This window comes from Macrotis lagotis, chromosome 5, assembly GCF_037893015.1.
Source record: "Macrotis lagotis isolate mMagLag1 chromosome 5, bilby.v1.9.chrom.fasta, whole genome shotgun sequence".
NCBI classification, from domain to species: domain Eukaryota; kingdom Metazoa; phylum Chordata; class Mammalia; order Peramelemorphia; family Peramelidae; genus Macrotis; species Macrotis lagotis.
This window is the reverse complement of record NC_133662.1, coordinates 129247913-129267943: the sequence shown is the minus strand read 5'-3', so window position 1 is coordinate 129267943 and position 20031 is coordinate 129247913. Positions and strand designations below refer to the sequence as shown.

The window sequence follows — 20031 nt, the reverse complement described above, 5'->3', positions numbered from 1 at the left end:
TTGTCTATGGTACCTTTTAGGAGGATAAAGTTTCCTTCCTTATCTCTTTTAAGGCTCTCTATTTTTGCTGCTGCTTTATCTGAGATAAGGATTGCTACCCCTGCTTTTTTTTACTTCAGCTGAAGCAAAATATATTTTGCTCCAACCTTTTACCTTTACTCTATATGTGTCTCTCTGCTTCAAATGAGTTTCTTGTAAGCAGCATATTGTAGGATTCTGGTTTTTAATCCACTCTGCTATTTGCTTACGTTTTAAGGGAGATTTCATCCCATTCACATTCAAGGTTATGATTACTAATTCTTTATTGACCTCTGTGCTATCTTCCCTCTGTTTGTATTTTCCCCCCTTTCCCCCCTTTTATCAATATTCCCCAGTATTTTGTTTTTGAATACCATCCTCTTCAGTATGTTTGCCCTCCTATATCACACCCTCCCCTTTCTTTCTCCTTTCCCTTTTTCCCTTTTCCCTTCCCTTCCTTTTGTTATTTCCCTTTATTTCCTCCACTCCCCTTCCCTTTCTCCGTCCCCCCTCCCCTTTTCCCCTTTTAATACTTGAAAGGTTAGATGTTTTATAAGTTAACTGAGTATGTGTAGGTTGACTTCAAGCCAAGTCTGATGAGAAGAAGATTCAGGTGTTTCTCCTCTGCTCCCTTCTTCCCCTCTATTACCATAGGTCTTTGGTACCTCTTAGTGTAATGAGACTTGTCCCATTCAATCCCCTCCCTCCTCCTCTCTTTCCTGTCCCCCTTTTTAGGGAGGTAGTGTATTTTTTTAGATCATTCTATCTAGGTCATAGAAAATTCTGAGTGTCTGTCCCTTCTAGTTCAGTATATTCTATTGGATAGAGTCAAAATTCCTGAGAGTTATTAGAGTCTTTCTCCCAAGTGAGGTTAAAGCCAGTTACATCCCATTAGATAGCAGTCTCATGGATAGGTCATGGATGTCCATCATTTCTGGCTAGGTGTATTCTCTCTGTTAGAGTTACATTTCTCAGGATTTATGAGAGTCTCTCCCCCCCCCCCATGCTGGAATATAGCCAGTTTCAACTTACTGGATTGCATTTTTTTCCTTTTACTTCCCCCCCCCTTTTTTTTACCTTTTCATGTGTCTCTTGAACCTCCTGTTTGATATCCAAATTTTCTGTTTAGCTCTGGTCTTTTCATCAGAAATTTTTGGAAGTCTTCCATTTAGTTAAATGCCCATCTTTTTCCCTGGAAGAGAAGGCTCAGTTTTGCAGGAAAGTAGATTCTTGGCTGGATTCCAAGCTCCCATGCTCTTCGAAATATCTCCTTCCAGGCCCTTCGATCCCCTAAAGTTGATGCAGCCAGGTCCTGCGTGATCCTTACTGTGGCTCCTTGATATTTAAATTGCTTCTTTCTGGCTGCTTGCAGGATTTTCTCTTTTATCTGATAGTTCTGCAGTTTGGCCACAACATTCCTTGGTGTTTTCATTTTAGGATCTTTTTCTGGTGGGGATCGATGTACTCTTTCAATAACTACTTTGCCCTCCGATTCCATGATATCAGGGCAGTTTTCCATCACTAGATCCTGTAATAATAAGTCCAGCCTTTTTTTCTCTTCAATGTTTTCAGGAAGTCCTATAATTTTCAGGTTGCCCCTCCTCGATCTATTCTCGAGGTCAGTGGTTTTGTTGATGAGGTATTTTACATTTGCTTCTATTTTTTCTATTTTTTTATTTTAACTGACTCTTGCTGTCTCATGGAGTCATTAGTTTCTGTAGACTCCGTTCTTTTTTGGGGGGAGGAGTTTTCTTCATTAACCTTTTGCAACTCCTTTTCCAATTGGTCAGTTCTACTTTTGAAAGAGCTTTCCATCTGACCAATTGAGTTTTTGAGAGAATTAATTTCTTTTTGCATTTGCTCATTTGAGTATCTGAGAGATTTATTCTCCTTTTGTGTTTGTCTAATTGTACTTTCTAAGGTTTTGTTTTCTTGTTGAAAGGTATTAATTGTCTCTCCCAAATTTTTAAGCTCCTTCCTTATTTCTTCAAGGAAGTCTTTCTGTGCTGGAGACCAGATTGTATTCTCCTCAGAGGTTCTAGGTCCCTCTGAGTTGGGGTCTTTCCCTTCCAGGAATTTTTCTATGGATCCACCTTTCTGCTGACCCTTCTTCATTATGCTAAGACCTTGAGTTCGGGGGGGCTGGTTCACCTGGGCTTCAGATCGCTGAAGGCTTTACTGAGTGCAGTTTCTCTTGCTGGCCAGTAGGAGGAGCTGGTTGCCCTCTCTGGGGTGTCTGTGACCTTGGTTGGGAGGCCTTCTCCCTTTGCCAGAAGGGAGGATTTGGAGCTATTGAATTCTTTTGCCTTCAATCAATGGTGGGCTTTACCCTGGCCTGAGGTCATTCCTCAGCTGGGATGGTTCTTCTGCTCACACACCTGGGCCTGAGGCAGAAGTAGTTTGCATTTGTTTGGGAGGAGGCCTCTGTGCAGTGGAGGTATGCACTCAGAGTTTCTCAGACCTGAGGAGCCCAGGGATGGTATCCACAGCTCTCCTGCACCAGACCTCTCCCCACAGCCCCTTCCCCAAGCTCCAGGGGGACAGCACCAACACCAGTGCCTCTGCTTCCCCGCAGACCCAAGCCCCCTTCATACAGCCCCACCGCTGATCCAGCAGGTCCGGCTCTCGGGCCCTCAGACTCCTGGTTCCAATTCAGCTGTTAATCTGGCTGATCCTGGGCTGATCTTCCCTGGAGCCCAGATTCACCCGCCAGTACTCAGCCAAGGCTGCTGCAGGAGACAAATCCTGAGGTAGATTTTCCACTCCTGGCTTTTCTTTCTGGGTTTCCTGGTTTAGAATTCTTTTAAGAGGTTTGTTTCATGTGATAGATGGGGAAGAGATCAGAAGACTTTAGAACTGTGCCTGTCTTCTCTCCGCCATCTTGGCCGAACAGCTGAAAGATTGTTTTAATAGAAGGGGAAAGTTGATATAACCTCCACCCATTAAAAAAAAAAACCTTCTGACACAATTTTCCAAAGGTACATACAGATTTGAAGAAGAAATGGGTTCAAACTTAGAGAGCCTATTTAGTAAAGGAGGTAACTAGCAGTTTTTTGTTGTCTCCCATTTGTGAGGTATTCAAGATGCTCCCTGTAACCATGAGAAATCTGTAGCTTTTGCCATCAGCTGATCTAGGGACTCCATACGGACATCACTAGAAAGATAAAAAGTTCAAAATCTTCTGTATTCTGTGAAGATCATAAGGTCCTTCTTTCAAAGGGGAAAGAGAATAGACCTGGACATATAATTACCCTCTAGGTAATTCTTTTTGAGCTATTTAGAAGAATGTCATATTTGCTCCAACTTCTCAAATGTAACAGGATCTCACTAGTTTGGTAATTTATAGATGCCACTGAGGCATGGACAAATTTCCTTGTCCTATCCAAGGGATATACAATTTTGCATAATATCATTTCAGTATGAACTGTTTACTCTGAATCAAAAGTCTATGGTCTCATATAGTTAGAGTATAGAGTAAAATGGGATGTAGTGATTTAGACCCCATACATCATTCATTCCCATGGCCTCAACTATCCCTTTTTTGGGGGGAATGTCTCTTAAAGTGGGACCTTACCTCTCTGTCAAGTTCTCAAGTTACCTGCATCTCTATTTGACTTCTTGTTGGCATTTAGTTTTTAAAATACCAAAACTATATTAATCTCTTTTCTTCTGAACCCACTCCCCCTTCTGACTCCATTTTTTCTACCAATGGTATCAGCATTCACTTACTTTTCCATATTTGAAAACTTAAATGTTCTCCTTTACTCATCATTCCCTCTCTTAGTTGAGAGGAGGATGATTAATCTCAGAGTTTATCACTTAGCAAATGCCATAGATTTTACCTCTGAAAAAAGAAGTAGTAGTATAACTAACTTTTTAGAGTATACAGAAAGACACAAAATGTATTGACATTATTTAATGTGTTTCAGGAAACTTGCTGAGGAATTAGTCTTGAATGCTTTTTGTTAATGAAGAAACTAGGGAATAAAGAGATTAAATAACTATTCAGGGATTACAGTTGAGCTATTAAGAAATACAAGGAAGAGTTTAGGAATCTTATTCTGTCTTTCCCCTAGTCATTAGCTCATATTAACATAATCTGCTCTATTAAACAGTTAAGGCACATGTGTTATTCATAATAACCTAATGCATTCATGTTGGAAAGAGTAATGGAGTCTTTGTTGATTTTATTTTACTTTACTTTAAGACTAGATTAAAAACTGATAAAAAAAAATCAGTGAATGGATTTGCAGTAAGGCATGAAAGACCAGATTAAAGAGTGAGAATTAGACCAGTGACTGGCAGCACTTTCAGCACCAAATCATACCCCAACCTATTGTTTTTAATCTGATTTTGGTATCCAGCTTGATAAAATACTGAAGTGATATGAAGGAAGGGAGTTATTGACCAGTAAGTTGGATGTGCTTAGGGGGAGACTTTTTGAGGCTTCCAGATTTGCTTCTAGTTATGGCACTTTATTTATAGAACGATGCTTGAGTTATTTTGAAGTTTCATGACCTGCTTCCCTGGAATTAATTTATGACATACCAAAAATATATGATATCAAAACTGCCAAATGTCTTTCCAGGTAATAGTACCAGGTAATAGGGTTTAGTGAATTTAATGCAGAATTGGAATCCAAGGTATAATTTCTTACCCAGTTAATCAGTCTAAAATATCATTCACCAAGGACTCAGTTCAAGAAGAGTTCCAGGTTCTTTGAAAATTTCAAAAAGAAGGTCCAGTCTTTTTTTTTTTTTTCTTTTTAGTTTTTGCAAGGCAAATGGGGTTAAGCAGCTTGCCCAAGGCCACATAGCTAGGTAATTATTAAGTGTCTGAAGCCAGATTTGAACTCAGGTACTCATGACTCCAGGGCTGATGCTGTATCCGCTGCACCACCTAGGCACCCCAGGTCCAGTCTTTATTCTCGCAAAATATACAGATCATGCCCGCTAATCATGTGTTTTTCCCAGGGCTTTGTCTTTAGCCCTCTGCTCTTGTCCCTCAGTTTTATTTTACTTGGTGAGTTCATCAGTTCCCTAGGGATTCAGTTTTCACATATATAATAAAGATTTTCAGATTGACTTATGCAGTCGTAACTTTTCTCCTAGTTTCCAGATTAACATCTCCAATTACCTACTAAATATCTGAACAAAATATGCCATAAACATCTTAAATTTTCCATCTACAACCCTGAATTCTTTACTTTTCCGTGCTTCAAGCCTTCTATTCTTCTTAACTTTCCTCTTACTGTTGAGGGTACCATAACACCCCAAGTTATTTAGACTCTCAACTGGCTGTCATTCTTGACTTCTCACTCTGTCATCTGGCCATATCTAATCATTTGTAAAGTTCCCTTGACTCTTCTAGGTATCATCTCTTATTATACTTTCTCCTCTGACAATATTAGAATCCTATTGTAGGTCCTATTCTTCTCACACCTATACTTTTGTGATAGACATTCTAGTTAGTCATTCTGCCTCAAATATTTGAAAATTCCTTAACTCATCTGTCAAAAGAATAGGTCTGACCATGACACCTTTCCACCTCAACTCCAATAAATTATAATGACTCTATATTGCCTCCATTTTTCACTTCAAAACCCTTTGTAACCTGTCCCCACCTGCTTTTCCAGTCTTTTTGCACTTCTGCCCACTTTCTCCCCACACGTACTCTACAATGCACTGGCTTCATTATTATTCCCCAAGCAAGATATTCCTCCTCACTCTGAGCACTTTAGCTGGCTGTCCTCTAGACCTTGAATTTTTTTCCTTTCCCATCTCTTTCGCCTGACTTCCTTCAAGCTACAATCTCACTACCTATAAAAACAACTACAGATTAAAAAAAAAATCAAATCTCAAACCCAAGCCAAATAATAATTCTGTCTCTATTCCATTCCCTTTAATTCTATGATTTCCTTTGTATTATCTCCTATATATATATATATGATATATGCATATATATGTACCTAGATGTTTTTAAATATTGTATCCCCCATCAGATCATGAGCTCCTTGAGAGTACAGATTCTTTTTTTGCCTTTCTTTGTATCCCCTCCCCACCCATGTCTTAGAACTGTGCCTGGCTCATAGAAAGCACTTAAATGTATGTTTACTTTATGATAGATAATTGAGATAATTGAAATATAATTAAAATTAAATATAAAACATAATTTAAAAATTATTTATTTTCCAATCACATGCAAATGTGCTTTTCAACATTCATCCTTTTACAAGGTTTTGACACATTTTTCTACCACATTCCCTTCTCTCCCTCCTCACCATGGTAGGGGAAGATAATCTGATATAGGTTGTGCATGTATAATCATTCTTAATATATTTCTATATTGACCATAGCAATTATTTTGAAACAGTTTTTCACAATGTAATATATAGTACCATATGGGAAGATTTAGATGTATTGATACATCTAAATGAAGTCATGAGTATGAGGTAAAAAATATACACAAAGGCTACAGCAATATAAATGAAAAGAACAATGGCAAAAATAATTCTTGAACACTGTTCAATTATAATGGCCAAACCTGACCCCAAAGAAATAAAGACATTAGAAAATGAGCCCTACCTCCCTTTTCTGCAAAGGGCAGAGACTTTGTGATATAGAACATTGCATCTATTATCAGACTTAGTTAATCAATTGGATAATTTTTTTGTTTTCATTTAGTAATACTTTTAAAAGATGAAGGTAATGTAAAATATATCAATAAATTTTTTTTAAATTAAAAATATGCATGCACAAGCTGCTATGTGAGAATTGGTATAACAATATTTTTCATTTGTGTGCTGAATGAAAACAACACTATCAGAAATAAAATCAAATAAAAGTTGTTAACATAAATTATTTTTTTCTATCTAAATTTAATCATAACCTTAAGTTTATACCAGTCTTTACCACTTGCAAAGCACTTCAAATGCATTATCTCATTTCATTCACATAGCAACCCTATAAGACAGATCTTGTTAGTATAGTTTAGCACCAGTTCAAGAGCAAAAGCAATAAGGATCCAAAAAAGGTAATGACCTTATTTAATCATGTGTTTAGTCTGGCAGGACCATCGTTTGAAGATGGATCATCTGATTCTACGAACAGTCCTTTTTACTACCATACTTTTTTTTCTTTAACTATTCTCTCTTTTGATGAGGTTATTATAGCCTTAGAGTGTAATAATCTTTTTCAGCTTTGAATTGGATCCAATTTACCCCTATTTAAGCCTATGACCTTCTGTTCAGCAATCTGAAAAAACAAACAAGTTTTGAGGAAGGAAAAATATTCAGTCGTGGTGGTCAAAAAAATAAACATATTCCAAATCAAAGAGAATTTTGCTGGCAAATGGATAGCAAGACAAGACCTTGTATTTTCTGTGGGGTCATTCCTTTTTTGTACACCTTTCTAAAGACATATGAGTTCCAGTAACTAATGTGAAAATATGTATGTAATTCATTACTGGAAATCTATCCAACCCAGCTGTTCTGTCAAATGCAAACAATATTCTAGGGTATTGTCATGAACATTTGTCACATGGCTCACAGTGTGTGGAACCCTTTTTAATTATTCCTTCTTATTTTAAATGCATATGCTTCATGTAAAAAAAAAAGCTTTAGGGGAAAGATGAATAATGTGACACAAGTAGGCAGGCATAAAAGAAAAAGCAGGTAAAGACAATAGCATTAATTGAAGTGCTATATACATTATTTTATGTATACAAAAGTCAATGAACCATGAGGATTAAATAATGACAGGATTTAAAGAGAGGGAAGGAGAAATGGATATATTCATTCTGCACTGAAAAGACAATAGCTTCTTTGGTTTCTTTTGACTTTTCCTATCTCATTTAGCAGTCTTTTTGTGGGCATTGGCTCTCTTAAGAATATCACCCAAGAAAAGATGGAAAAATAAGCATGATGATACATCACAACAGAGTTATACCTTAGCCCCTTTACTTAGACAGATCCTCCCATACAATGCAAGGAACAGTTTTTTTTAATTTATTTTTATTAAAGATATTATTTGAGTTTTACAATTTCCCCCCCCAATCTTGCTTCCCTCCCCCCCACCCCCCGAGGACCAGTTTCTTTTGCATTGTTCCTGACTATATTAAAAAAAAGTTACATTAATATCATCTTTTTATATCACATTAATATATAAATTAGATACCTATATATACATGCATAGATAAAGGATAGATGAAAGATAATTTACTACTTAGATAGATCAGGAGCAATTAGGTGGTATAGAGCTTTGGACTCAACAGTTTTACAGAAGATTTTAGGAATAAACTCCTAAAAAGGTTAGAGAAAGTTACATTTAACTGAGAGCTGCAGGGAATTTCAAAATGGAATTTCTGTGTTATATGTAGAGTTAAATCCAGCAGACTAAGGAAGAAGTCAGAGTGAGAAATCTTACCTCATCATCCCCCAGCTGACAGACCATATAGTCTGCTATTTTAAAAACAAAAAATAATGTAATAAAAGTAGACTATAATTTTTATACTATATCATAAGGTCACAAAAATCTAGAGAAGAAATATAAATATCATTTTGCATGACTGCACCTATATAATCTGCAACAAATTGCTTATCTTCTCAAGGAAGGGGAAGAGAAGGGAGGGAGAGAATTTGGAACTCAAAATTTTTTTAAAAATCTTTAATATTTTTGTTTACTTTTAATTGAGAAAAACAATTTAAATAATAAAATTTCCTCAAAGAAATATAAATTTTGAGCAATTAAAGGGAAAGTTAAAGAACATAGATATGTTTGGATCTTAGGATCATAAACATTTAAATGGAAGAATCCTTAAAATCATACAAGTTCCTTTTTTACAGATGAGAAAGATAAGAACTAGGGAAGCTTTAGTCTCTTGCTTTAGGTCACATATGTAGAATATGTCATAAGCAGAACCCCAGTGTCTAAAGTTTTCATGTATACTGAACATATATTTAGTAGTACTATATAATATCATAGTTATAACTAGACAGGACTTGTACTGCTTTAGGATTTTGACTTTCTAGATGTATCATATCCAGATAAACAAAAGTTCTCCATAACACCTGTAGTTTGTTATCATCATAGATCTTATCTATAGCATTTTAACATTTGATTGTGATTTCCTCCCAGTCTTTTCCCAGGAAATGCAAATATTAATCTAATCTCAATAATGAGAAAACTGAGACCAAGAATTGTTATTGCTTGCCCAGTTATAACATCACATACTTAAGACTTGAAAGTTTCTTAGAATTAATTAAACTCAATCCCCTAATTTTACAGATGAAAGTCTGGTCCTGAAAATTAACTGATTCATGCAAGGTTCCAGATGATAAGAAGGAAAAATAGCATTAAAACCATCTTCTGATGCCAAATCCATTAACTGATCTAGTATACCTCACCTTCGCACTGCCAAGATACAGCAAAGAATGTATTTGAACCCATTCTTCTGATTCTCAATTACTGAATCTACATCATGATGACCTATTAGACAAATAACAAATAACATGGGGTATATGGAAAGAGGGTTCATATTATATGTATGGACCTATGCTAGATACTGAGGATACAGTCAAAAAAATGAAACATATTACTTAAGTAGACTCAACAGGTTTTGGTCACTAATTGAATGATATAGAGACTTAGAAGGGAGGAAATTAAAGATAATTCTGAGAATTAAGTTTAGGGATCTGTGAAGACAGTCATTTCAATTATTTTTAAAATTATAAAATAAAACACCAGGTGGTGCTCTATGATTTCAGTGTCTAATAATTGAAATTTTAGAACTAAGTTGGGGGAAAAACAGAGGTAAATTTGGGGGGAAAATACCAGGGTAAGACAGTACTGCCCCTTCTGAGCAGTTTTATTTATTATCTTATTTGTGAGATTTGAATAATTTACATAAATCAAAAAGCTTGGCTTTTTTCAATGAAAAAATTCCATATTACATTGACTTCTATATTTTGAGTCTTTATAAACTTAATTGATTTTTATATAAAGAAAAATTAGAAAAAAGGTAAGATTGTCATCTGGCTGTTTTTTAATTTACTTTATATTATTAGTAATGTAGCAAGTAGACACAGATGTCATTCTCTTGATAAAGAGTCATTGTTTTATTAACAAAATTATTTAATTATGGATGAAACTTAAAAGAGATGCAGACAGAAAATATAGATGAAATCTACTAAATTGTTAATTAGTTTTATGAATTTTAATATCTTTTTTTTTCTTCTCCAGAACCTGAAGGTAAAAAAGAAAAGACTCCTAAACCAGGTACTAACCTTATGACAAATGCTTATACCATTCCATTCAAGAATGGCTATAGAAACAAAAATATTTGTACTAAACCCTCTTATTAAGCAATTTGTTTATGAATTTTAATATTCAGAGAAAAATATCTTTTTCAGCAATGGGAGCTAAAAAAGAAGAGAAGACAACTAAACCAGGTATAAACTTTTTTCATTTATCATGTATTAATACATATGACATCTATTTTTTCTACCATAGGTAACTAGTTGATATAATGGATATAGAGCATGGGACTTGGAGTAAGTACCATTAGGGGTATGACCCACCCTAAGCAAGACATTTAATCTCCCTCAGCCTCAGTTTCTTCTATAAAACAAGAGAAATATTACATTTACCATGAAGAGTTTATGAGAGGAACAAATAAGTTAACATATATAAAATGTTTTGAATACCTAAAAAGTATTATATAAATGCTAGCTATCACCTTCATCATAAATTATTGTTGTTATTTTTCAAGGGTGACCTTGTAAGCAAACAGAAAAGGCAACATTATTTCAGGGTTTTTAGGAAGACATCTTGATTTCAATGATCCTGCTAAATCATAACCCTCCCCTAATTGCTAGCTAATTTCTGAACTTATACCTTTGGGTTTTATACTTTTTAGTAAACTTTTTGCTACCAGTAAAGTAACAAAATTAAGCTACACGGAGATATAAGTAGTATCACACAGAGTAATCAGTTATTTCTAATAAGTAGTTTATCCTTTCCTAAGAGCAGATTTTAGTAGAAACTAACAAGAAGAAGCTAGAACAGACTTGAAAATGAACAATGAAGAGAGATGGCAACACCAAGACAAGAAGAGACACAAATTCGAGGCTTGTGGCCTCAGTATAAGTTTCACTTTATTTAATAGTTTTGCCAGTTAAACTTGATCTATGTAATTTATTACTATATTAGAGAAAAGGTATATACAATAATTCTTTTAAAGATTTCTGAATTTCATGGAATTTTTTCCAATAATGGAATATTCTAAAAATAATGGCTTTAACTTTCCATCTTTTCTGAAAAATACTGAAATGCACCTGTTAGCTTTAGTACTTGTGAGAGGAAAGATACATCTATGATTTTCAGTGAATAAGAATTACCATTTGGAGCAGATGTACATAACTCTGTAAGTGAGTACTCACAAATGAAATGAAAAGATTAACAATTTAAAAATCTAAGGATCAAACTGCCTTCACATAGCAAAAAAAATGAGAACATGGTCAGATTGTGAGACTGTGACTGATTTTCTGATAGAATTTCAGAAACCAAATTCTACATGAAATGAAGTGCTCATTTTGTAGTTGATCTCCTACTAGGTCATTGAAAGCTTTCTAAATGGATTATTGGCCCATTGTATAGCACCATATTGCTTGTATAATAATACATTTTATGCTTTGGTTTCCTATTGAAATGCATCAACATGGAATCACCTATAGATGCTGAGTTACTACTATTAATTTAAATCTGAAACCCTTATTATTTCTATTTACATATATAATCTATATCTATTTCTATATATATACATTACATGGATGCCAGGTTCATACACACTCATATATATATATATATATATATATATATATAATATAAAATCATCTATATCTATATCTATTTCTATATCTATATCTATATCTATCTACCCACCTATCTATAAACTTTTTTTTATTACGTTGTTATATGACCATTTAGAAAGATTGTTTAATCAGTCAAACCTGTCCATGACTCTACCTTTATACATAGAGATCAGGATATGGATAGAGAGCTCTAATCCATGAACTTTGTGCATTTTCCAACTTTTAAATAAGTAAGACTACTTAAAGTATTTTTCATATCCCTTATTCGCAAGATCAAGGAGGATTGATTGTTTTAACAATGGGGTATGTTTTATTTTTCTAAGTTTGTTCATTTGAGACTGAGTAGAGGCAAATGTGGCCAATAAAGGGAATCCACCAAATATGAGAGAACATTGCCACCTGAATAGAGTGGTTGCATATGTTATGAGGCTACCAGATTATTCATCATCAGGGAAAAGTTACCCATTATTCATGAAATAAAGGTCCTACTATACATCAAATGAATAGAATTTTTAAACACGAATTGCCTATGTGTCAGGAGGCTATTGCCTGCTATCAGACCTCAATGCCAAATAATTGGTACTCCTACGTTCTCTATAGAATGACAGCTTCCACTTTTTAAATCCTTCTTCCTCTCTTATCATGTGTATAAGTGTGGCTACAATCAGATCATCATTTACTGAGACTTCTTTGTTTCACAAAGTAGAATTGTTCCTAATAATAATAATAATAATAATAATAATAATAATAACTAACATGGAAAGAACATCTTAGATTTTAGAAAGTGATTTACAAATATTATTTCATTTGATCCTCAAAGCATCTTTGTGAAGAAGGGTGTAATGGTGTCATTATCTTCATTATGCAGCTGAGAAAACTGAGCCTCAGAAAATGTAAATTATTAGCCTAGATCCACATAATAAATGTCAAAAGAAAACTCATATTCTGTCTCCAGGCTAAACACATTAACCATTATTTCATATGGCCTCCCCAAAGGATCCATTATCTCTGATATAGTCTGTAAGAGTGCTTACCAATTGGGTTAACATGACGGGTTCAATCTTTGTTGGTTGCAAAGTTTGGTCTATCTCATAGCCATAGATCCAAAACATCAAGGTTGTAAGTATGTGCAATGATCAATCAAAGTGACACCAGGTAAGAAGTCTGACTGGGTTAAAACAAATTTTTCACTATTATTAGAAAGGAACTCAAATTAATATTTATAATAATCTTTTGTTTCACAAAGTAATTTCATCAAATATATTATTTGATTCATATAGTAACCTTGTGAGATATATTTATTATCTTAATAACACAAATGAGAAAGTTGAAGATCAGGGAGATTATAATACCTGCCTAAGTTACCCAATTAGTAAAATGTTACATGCCTTTTTGAGATCTCAGTTTCTTTCTTTATCATCATGATTATCTTCTAAATACAAATCACATGTGAGAGAGGTTCAGTATGTTATAATTACATAAAGGAAAATGTACAAAAATGAAAGTCTACTATCTCTGAAAAAAATGTATGTTCTTTTGTTATGGATTCCTTGGGAGCAATATTGTGGAAGTTATAGCTGTATCCTAAAGATATGGGCAGCAGGTACTACAATGGTCATTATCCCTCTAAAATTAAAATAAAAGAGCATTTATAACCTGCTACCAGTTTCAGTGATAATTAAAAATTGCTGTGAATATGATGGGTTTTGATGAACCTATAGTATATACTAGTTTCCTCCTTTTAAGTTCTGTCACTAATTCATTGCCTCAGTCCCTCTTTTTCTTTGAATGTGCAGTGTACATTTCCCCTCCTTCTTTTCTCTGAAATGATTATTGGGTATACTTAGTCATGGACTCTGCAAATTCATCTGATTTTTAAGTTCAGCTTACATGATAGTCATTTTTAGATTAGCATGCAGCCCATCGATACTCTGTCACTGCATTTCATCAACTGATGATCCATAATATACAATAGACCAAGCATGCAAAAGATTGATTGACTTTCACAGAGAGACCAAAACTAACTCATCAATCAGAATCAGTAAAATGCCTCAAATTACCTTTACAGCTTTGATTCCCAACAATCATATAACTTTATTGTAATATTCAAAATTATACATTCTTATTCTGTCATAAATTTAGAGTCATTATAAAGATTTAGAATATATAAACATTAGTAACTAAGCTTTTTTGACACCATTTTACCAATTTTATTTGTTAAACATAATTGATTCTGCTATTTGGTATAAGGACTAAAAATGTATTGATAATTAAAAATCTATGTGTAATTAAGTCTCAAATTATGAGAAAACTGAGCAACAATCTGCAAAAACCAATGGATAGAGATGGGAGATACAGATAAAGTCTAAACCTTTTACTGCCTCTAATTAATTTGCTGTGTGCTCTTGGGCTAGTCTTTTAATTCCTTAGTGTCTCAGACTGATTCTTGGTAAGAGCTCATCAATAATGTCTTTCTCCTTACCTGCCTTTTTACCTTACTGGTGTTTTTCCTCTTTACTCCCTTACATGTATTCTTTGATCCAGTTAAACTAACTTACCACTCTTCCTTATATATGGCACTCTATCTTCCAATTTTCATTTCCTTTCAATGACCTTCTTTCCTACATACCTGGAGTGCTTTCCCTGCTCATTTCAATTTACTAATTTCCTGGGTTTTCTTAAAGATTCAGTTCAAAACAAATCTTCCACAAGGAATCTTTCATGTGCACCTATCCCAAGTACCTTCTCTCTCTGATTACCTTTCATGTCTACTGTAATTTATAGCCTGAATTTACAATATGTATATTACACTGTATATTTCATATGTATCTAATTATTTGCCTATTATCTCCCCCATTAAAAGGTGAGCTTCTTGAGGGCAGGAACTATATATAAATATATATATATATATATACACATATATATTTTTTTCTTTCTTTGAATTCCCAGTACTTAGAAAAATATCTAAGACAAACAAATTCTGGTTGACTGAAAAACTGATAAATTGATGTAATGAATGTGAAATCATTTTAAAATTTGCAATATCCCATACAGATATGAAATTTTAAAATAACTAACACTTCTATGGGTACTTTAAAGTTTTCAAAGTATTTATGTATATTATCTCACTGAAGCAACTTAGTTCATACCAAAGAGTAATCGATTTAGAGTTTTTTGTCTCTATGTATCTTTTCCTTGATGCAAGTAATTATTCTACTTCCTCAAATTTTATTTGTGAGATGCTTGGTCTTCTCCAGTAATTGAGATAAAATACTATTTTAATTTTAAAACCTTGATATAAATTCTTCTTGCTTTTCTCATTCAGTTCAGTGAAGGATAGAAACCACATTATAGAATATCTACTATAATCTTACTTTCTTAAATGTGTCACAGATATCATAGACAAGAAGAGCAATCAAAAAAGAAGCAACATTGCACCATGAGAATGAGATATTCTTTACTATATATACACTTAGGGAAAAAGGGATGAGAACAAAGTTATGTTTTCATATCTCCCTATGCTGTTATGTTGCCCAGGCCCAGTGCATTGTCTAGATGGCCATAGATTCTGGTTAACAGTCATGGCATGAGCATGTTAATCATCTCTATTATCAAAGCAACACAAAAAAACAAAACAAAGACAAGACAGTACTTCAGAGAAGGAGGGCGAGTTATCAGAGTAACTAGCAAAGGATATTGGACACAAAGAGGCTGTAGAAACAACTATTGTCCAAAATTTGAAAGAACAATATGGCACTGATGAGTTCCATAGGACAAAAAGAAAAACATGATCCACAATCAGGCAAGAGTTTAAGAAAACAAATGTCCATAAAGGCTTGAGTTTCTGCAAACTGTTGTACTTCTGAACCCCCATGCTGACCTTGCCCGACTTATTCTTCTGAAAAGGTTTCAACTGGAGATAACTCTTGGGTGTAGCTACCATTCATTGTCTATTAAGTATTATTGTTATATTTGAATCAGTCAATTTATTTTAATAGTACATAAATTCCATGAGTTCAGGGATTATACTGTATTATATATATGAACTTCCCTTGGTATCTATCAGACGGCTATTAAATTAGCACTTTAAAATGTTTGTTTAATTGAGTAACATTTTAAAAACAATGAATAGCTATAGAAAGCCCAGGAACAGATAACATTGTAATGAGAAAAGTGAGTGTTTAAAAAAAGTAGGCCAGATTTAACCATGGGCAAAATGATCTCAAAATGACCCACTTTAAAAAAAATTGCTCATAATAAAGCATTAGAAATGCTTGAAGAAGACCTACATAGCATTCTTTATTTTCTTTTTAGACAAAAATAAATTAAATAATTTATGTTTTCTAGCCTCAATTACTTTATAAAATGTATTTATATAATTCTGAGACCCATAGAAGAATAATTTATATTACCTGTCTTTGGGAGACAAATGTTATATAACTATGTGTGCAGCCAACCAATCAAATTGTCCATTATCCTTATCATTTACATGAATCAAAAGGAAACCGCACCTTTTGTGAGGGATCATACAGTCCATCACTATATACAAATACTTATTGTGCAGTTCAGTTATATGTCACTATGATTGGTAGCAGGATTTAGGACCTGGGAAAATTTAAGATCTAAAGGAAAAATGAGATGAGCATGAAGACATACTGAAACTGTATTTCAACACAATGATCATGTTTGTAATTCAATGAAGAGAAAGTTCGTAAGTAGATAAATACTTTCCTGTAATAAAGGATAAATCTAAAAGTCCATTGCCGCCCCTCCTGCCCGCCAAAAAAGTCATATTGTAATCAAAAAGAGAACCACAAAAACCTTTAGCAACTCTCCTTTATAACAATGTGATCATTACAAAAAAGATCAAATCGTTCTTATAAGTATTTTGAAAAGGAAATTATATATGTTCAGAAAAATCAAACTTGAATAGCATTACAGACATCATGATTTTATGATCTAGAGTTAGAAGAGATCATAGAGCCCATATGATCCAACTTACTTACTTCATAGTTGAATTCAGTTCAATTAAAAATAATTAAGGGCTTTTCTTGTCTTTTTGAAAGGAATTTTTCCCCTTTAGAACCTGCAATTTCATCTTGGTGAGGACTTCCTAGTAGTGAAATTGTTTTCACTAATACAGATTGCTAATTCTACTGTATTTCATAATCTTCAAGATTTGCCTTAAAAACTGAGAGGGACATTTATTTTGGGTTTTTTTTTTTTAGATTTTTTTGCAAGGCTAATGGGGTTAAGTGGCTTGCCCAAGGCCACACAGCTAGGTAATTATTAAGTGTCTGAGGCCAGATTTGAACCCAGGTACTCCTGACTCCAAGGCCGGTGCTTTATCCACTACGCCACCTAGCTGCCCCGACATTGATTTTTTTTATGATCACAGAACTAATATATGTCAGAACTAGACTTCAGATTCAGCACTATCCCCTAGGTAATTTTACCTCTCATTAAGTTTTCATTATATGATAAATGTAACATATTTATAATATAGAGGCTGTTATGGTGGAGTAGATGCAAAGGTGACTTCAAGAATCAGGAAAACCTGAATTTGAGTCCTACCTCCAATACCTAATGACTGAATGAATTTGGGAAAGTCCCTTTGACTCTCGGAACTCTGGGTAACTCTCTAAGATTATAAATTGTAGAAAAAATATTGATCTGCATTAGTAGAGGAACTTTTTTCTCACTGAAAGAGTTCCCTAAGTCAGTAAAATAACAGAAACATTCTAAAATACATTGTATACATGCATGCATGTGTGTGTATGCACATAGGTATGCACATATATGCATATAATAGATCATATATTTATAACATTCAATGTACTATTCATAATGTTCTTTATTATATTAATATAATTAATATTATTCTATATAACATGTATAATTTAGATTAATATGCAATATATACATTTAATAATGTGTAGTTGTTAAATATTTATCTAATATTTGATATGCATACTTATCTAAAACATACCTGTTGAATATATTAATACAAAATGTCATGTAAAATACATATGCAACATGCATATCATGTACAGTTTTTATAAATCACATGTATGTGCAATGCATATATGTATTTATATAGGTGTGTGCATGTTTGAAACTGAGTTTCAATTACTCTACCAATATCACCTAGTGAATTAGCAAGTTGAAAAAAAGTCAGGAGTATTTGCTCGTGTCTGTCATTCAAGCTAATAGGGGAGACTCAGGCTAGTGGATCTCTTGAACTCCTGAGTTTTGAACTGCAACATCTGGACTAAAATTCATGACTGAATGCCCTACTGCCTGGCATTAGAATTACACACCTCTGGGAACTGGGCAACACCAAGCTACCTAAGGAGGAGTGAACCAATTCAGGTTAGCAATGGAGCAGAGAAAAGTTTCTATTCCAATTAATACTGAAATCAGACCCATGTGTGATTGCTGCATTACCAGCCTTGGTGAGATAGGGAAACCCAATGTTTAAAAATAAATATGAAAGGAGGGTAGAATCCTGGGTGGTACAGTTAACAAAGATATAGTTTTTAAAGCTTGAGAGAGAATCATAAATTTGTCAACCATTTACCCATCAGGAGAAAAATGATTTGACTTGGAACGGGGAGGAATAAAAGAATGTTTTCAGATTCACCATGTGAATTTGTGAGTTAACCAATTTTCTAGTATAAGCTCTTTTATAGGAGGGAGCACAAAATTTCCTCTGGGATTTTTCCTGATTCAATTTATCATATATGGGGTGGGGGATTGAGGAAGCTTTCTTTGACAACCCTAATCAATCACCTACTGTCATGTCATTCACATCAGTAGTCCTTGAATCAGTCAGTGACAGACAATCCTTCTCGGATGGTAGAAGCAAAGAAGTGACATGTATTCCATCAACACTAAGCAAAATATAAGCTTAGTCAATTGGATGTAGTGGTGGTTGGTAGCAGAGGGAGTTTGGAATGGGGGACAATGAAAGACCGAGTTGAAGCAGAAAGAGACATAGACACATACAGAGAAAAGAGATACACAAAGACATAAAAAGTCAGAGACAGAGGTAATATATTGAAGAATCATTTTGTTAATGTGATTTCAGAGATTGTCCTGGTCCAGAAACACAAGTGAGATCTCTTTATGACACAGACTTCCCTTTTTTTAGCTGTCGACTACTACAAATGCTCTCTAGACCCTCTCCTTTATTTATGTGTATGTTTTTTCCACTGAGAATTTTCATTTTTTCTTTTAGCCCAATCTAAAAACTAATTGAGGAAGGTGGTGATAATGAGATTTGAATTAATATTTTTTCAGTGTGGGAAGGCCATTTCACTAGGGAAAGCTTTATTATATGGAGAGAGGAAGACTGACTCCTTAGAATTAAAAAAAAAAAGAAAAAGAAATGGTTTTAAATAGTTCTATAAAAAAATTCAGTCCTATTAGAGAAGCTTCAGCTTTCTGATTTTTATAACTTATGAATTATTTTATTTCATTATCTTCTTCCTGCCAATGTATGTATCATTCCCTATTTATACACAATGATTAATCTTGTCTCATTCCCATTCTTTAAAATGCCTTTCATCAATTTTTTCTTCACCTCCTTTGTTCCTTTTTTCTTCTTCTACAGCTTCTTTTACATTACATTTTATATTCAACCCTATATCTCAATTAAAATAAATTGCATTTTATGCTTTTAGATCAATACTCATCTGCATTTTTGTGTGACTCCGAATAATGACTCCAAATGTGTAAAATAATATATTTTAATTTTTCAATCCAGTAACAGCTTTTGGGGGGGATATTAAAGAGAGCATAATTCCCAATGGAATTTTTTAAATTCAGTTTGCCTTATAAGGAGTATAGAGAAAAGCAATTCTTAAAAAAATTAATCAGTATTAAGTGCTTCACATACACCTAAATCAAAGGATTTAATCATATTCCAGGTCAAAAGAGTTAGACATGTGACTGAAGATTGCTCCTCATAAGATGAGGTCAAAAGAACCTTGATCTTTCTATTTTCCCTCACTGAAACAAATAACAGCAATCTGCCCAAGTTGGAATCCCATGAAACACAAAACATATTCTCAGAAAAAAGCAAAAGATACAAACAAAGTTGACATGAAATAATATCCAGGATATTCTTTTGAGGTAGATAT

The 20031-nt window shown here is 33.9% G+C and overlaps 1 protein-coding gene across 1 annotated transcript in view; it reads left to right on the top strand.

The window, feature by feature from the left end:
* The window catches only part of LOC141489371 (uncharacterized), a 794154-nt gene that overhangs the window by 318293 nt on the left and 455830 nt on the right, over positions 1-20031 (top strand). The window contains exons 20-21 of the mRNA XM_074190035.1: positions 10257-10292; positions 10427-10465. Of these exons, the coding sequence (XP_074046136.1) occupies positions 10257-10292; positions 10427-10465 (75 nt within the window). The remainder of the gene's footprint in view (positions 1-10256; positions 10293-10426; positions 10466-20031) is intronic.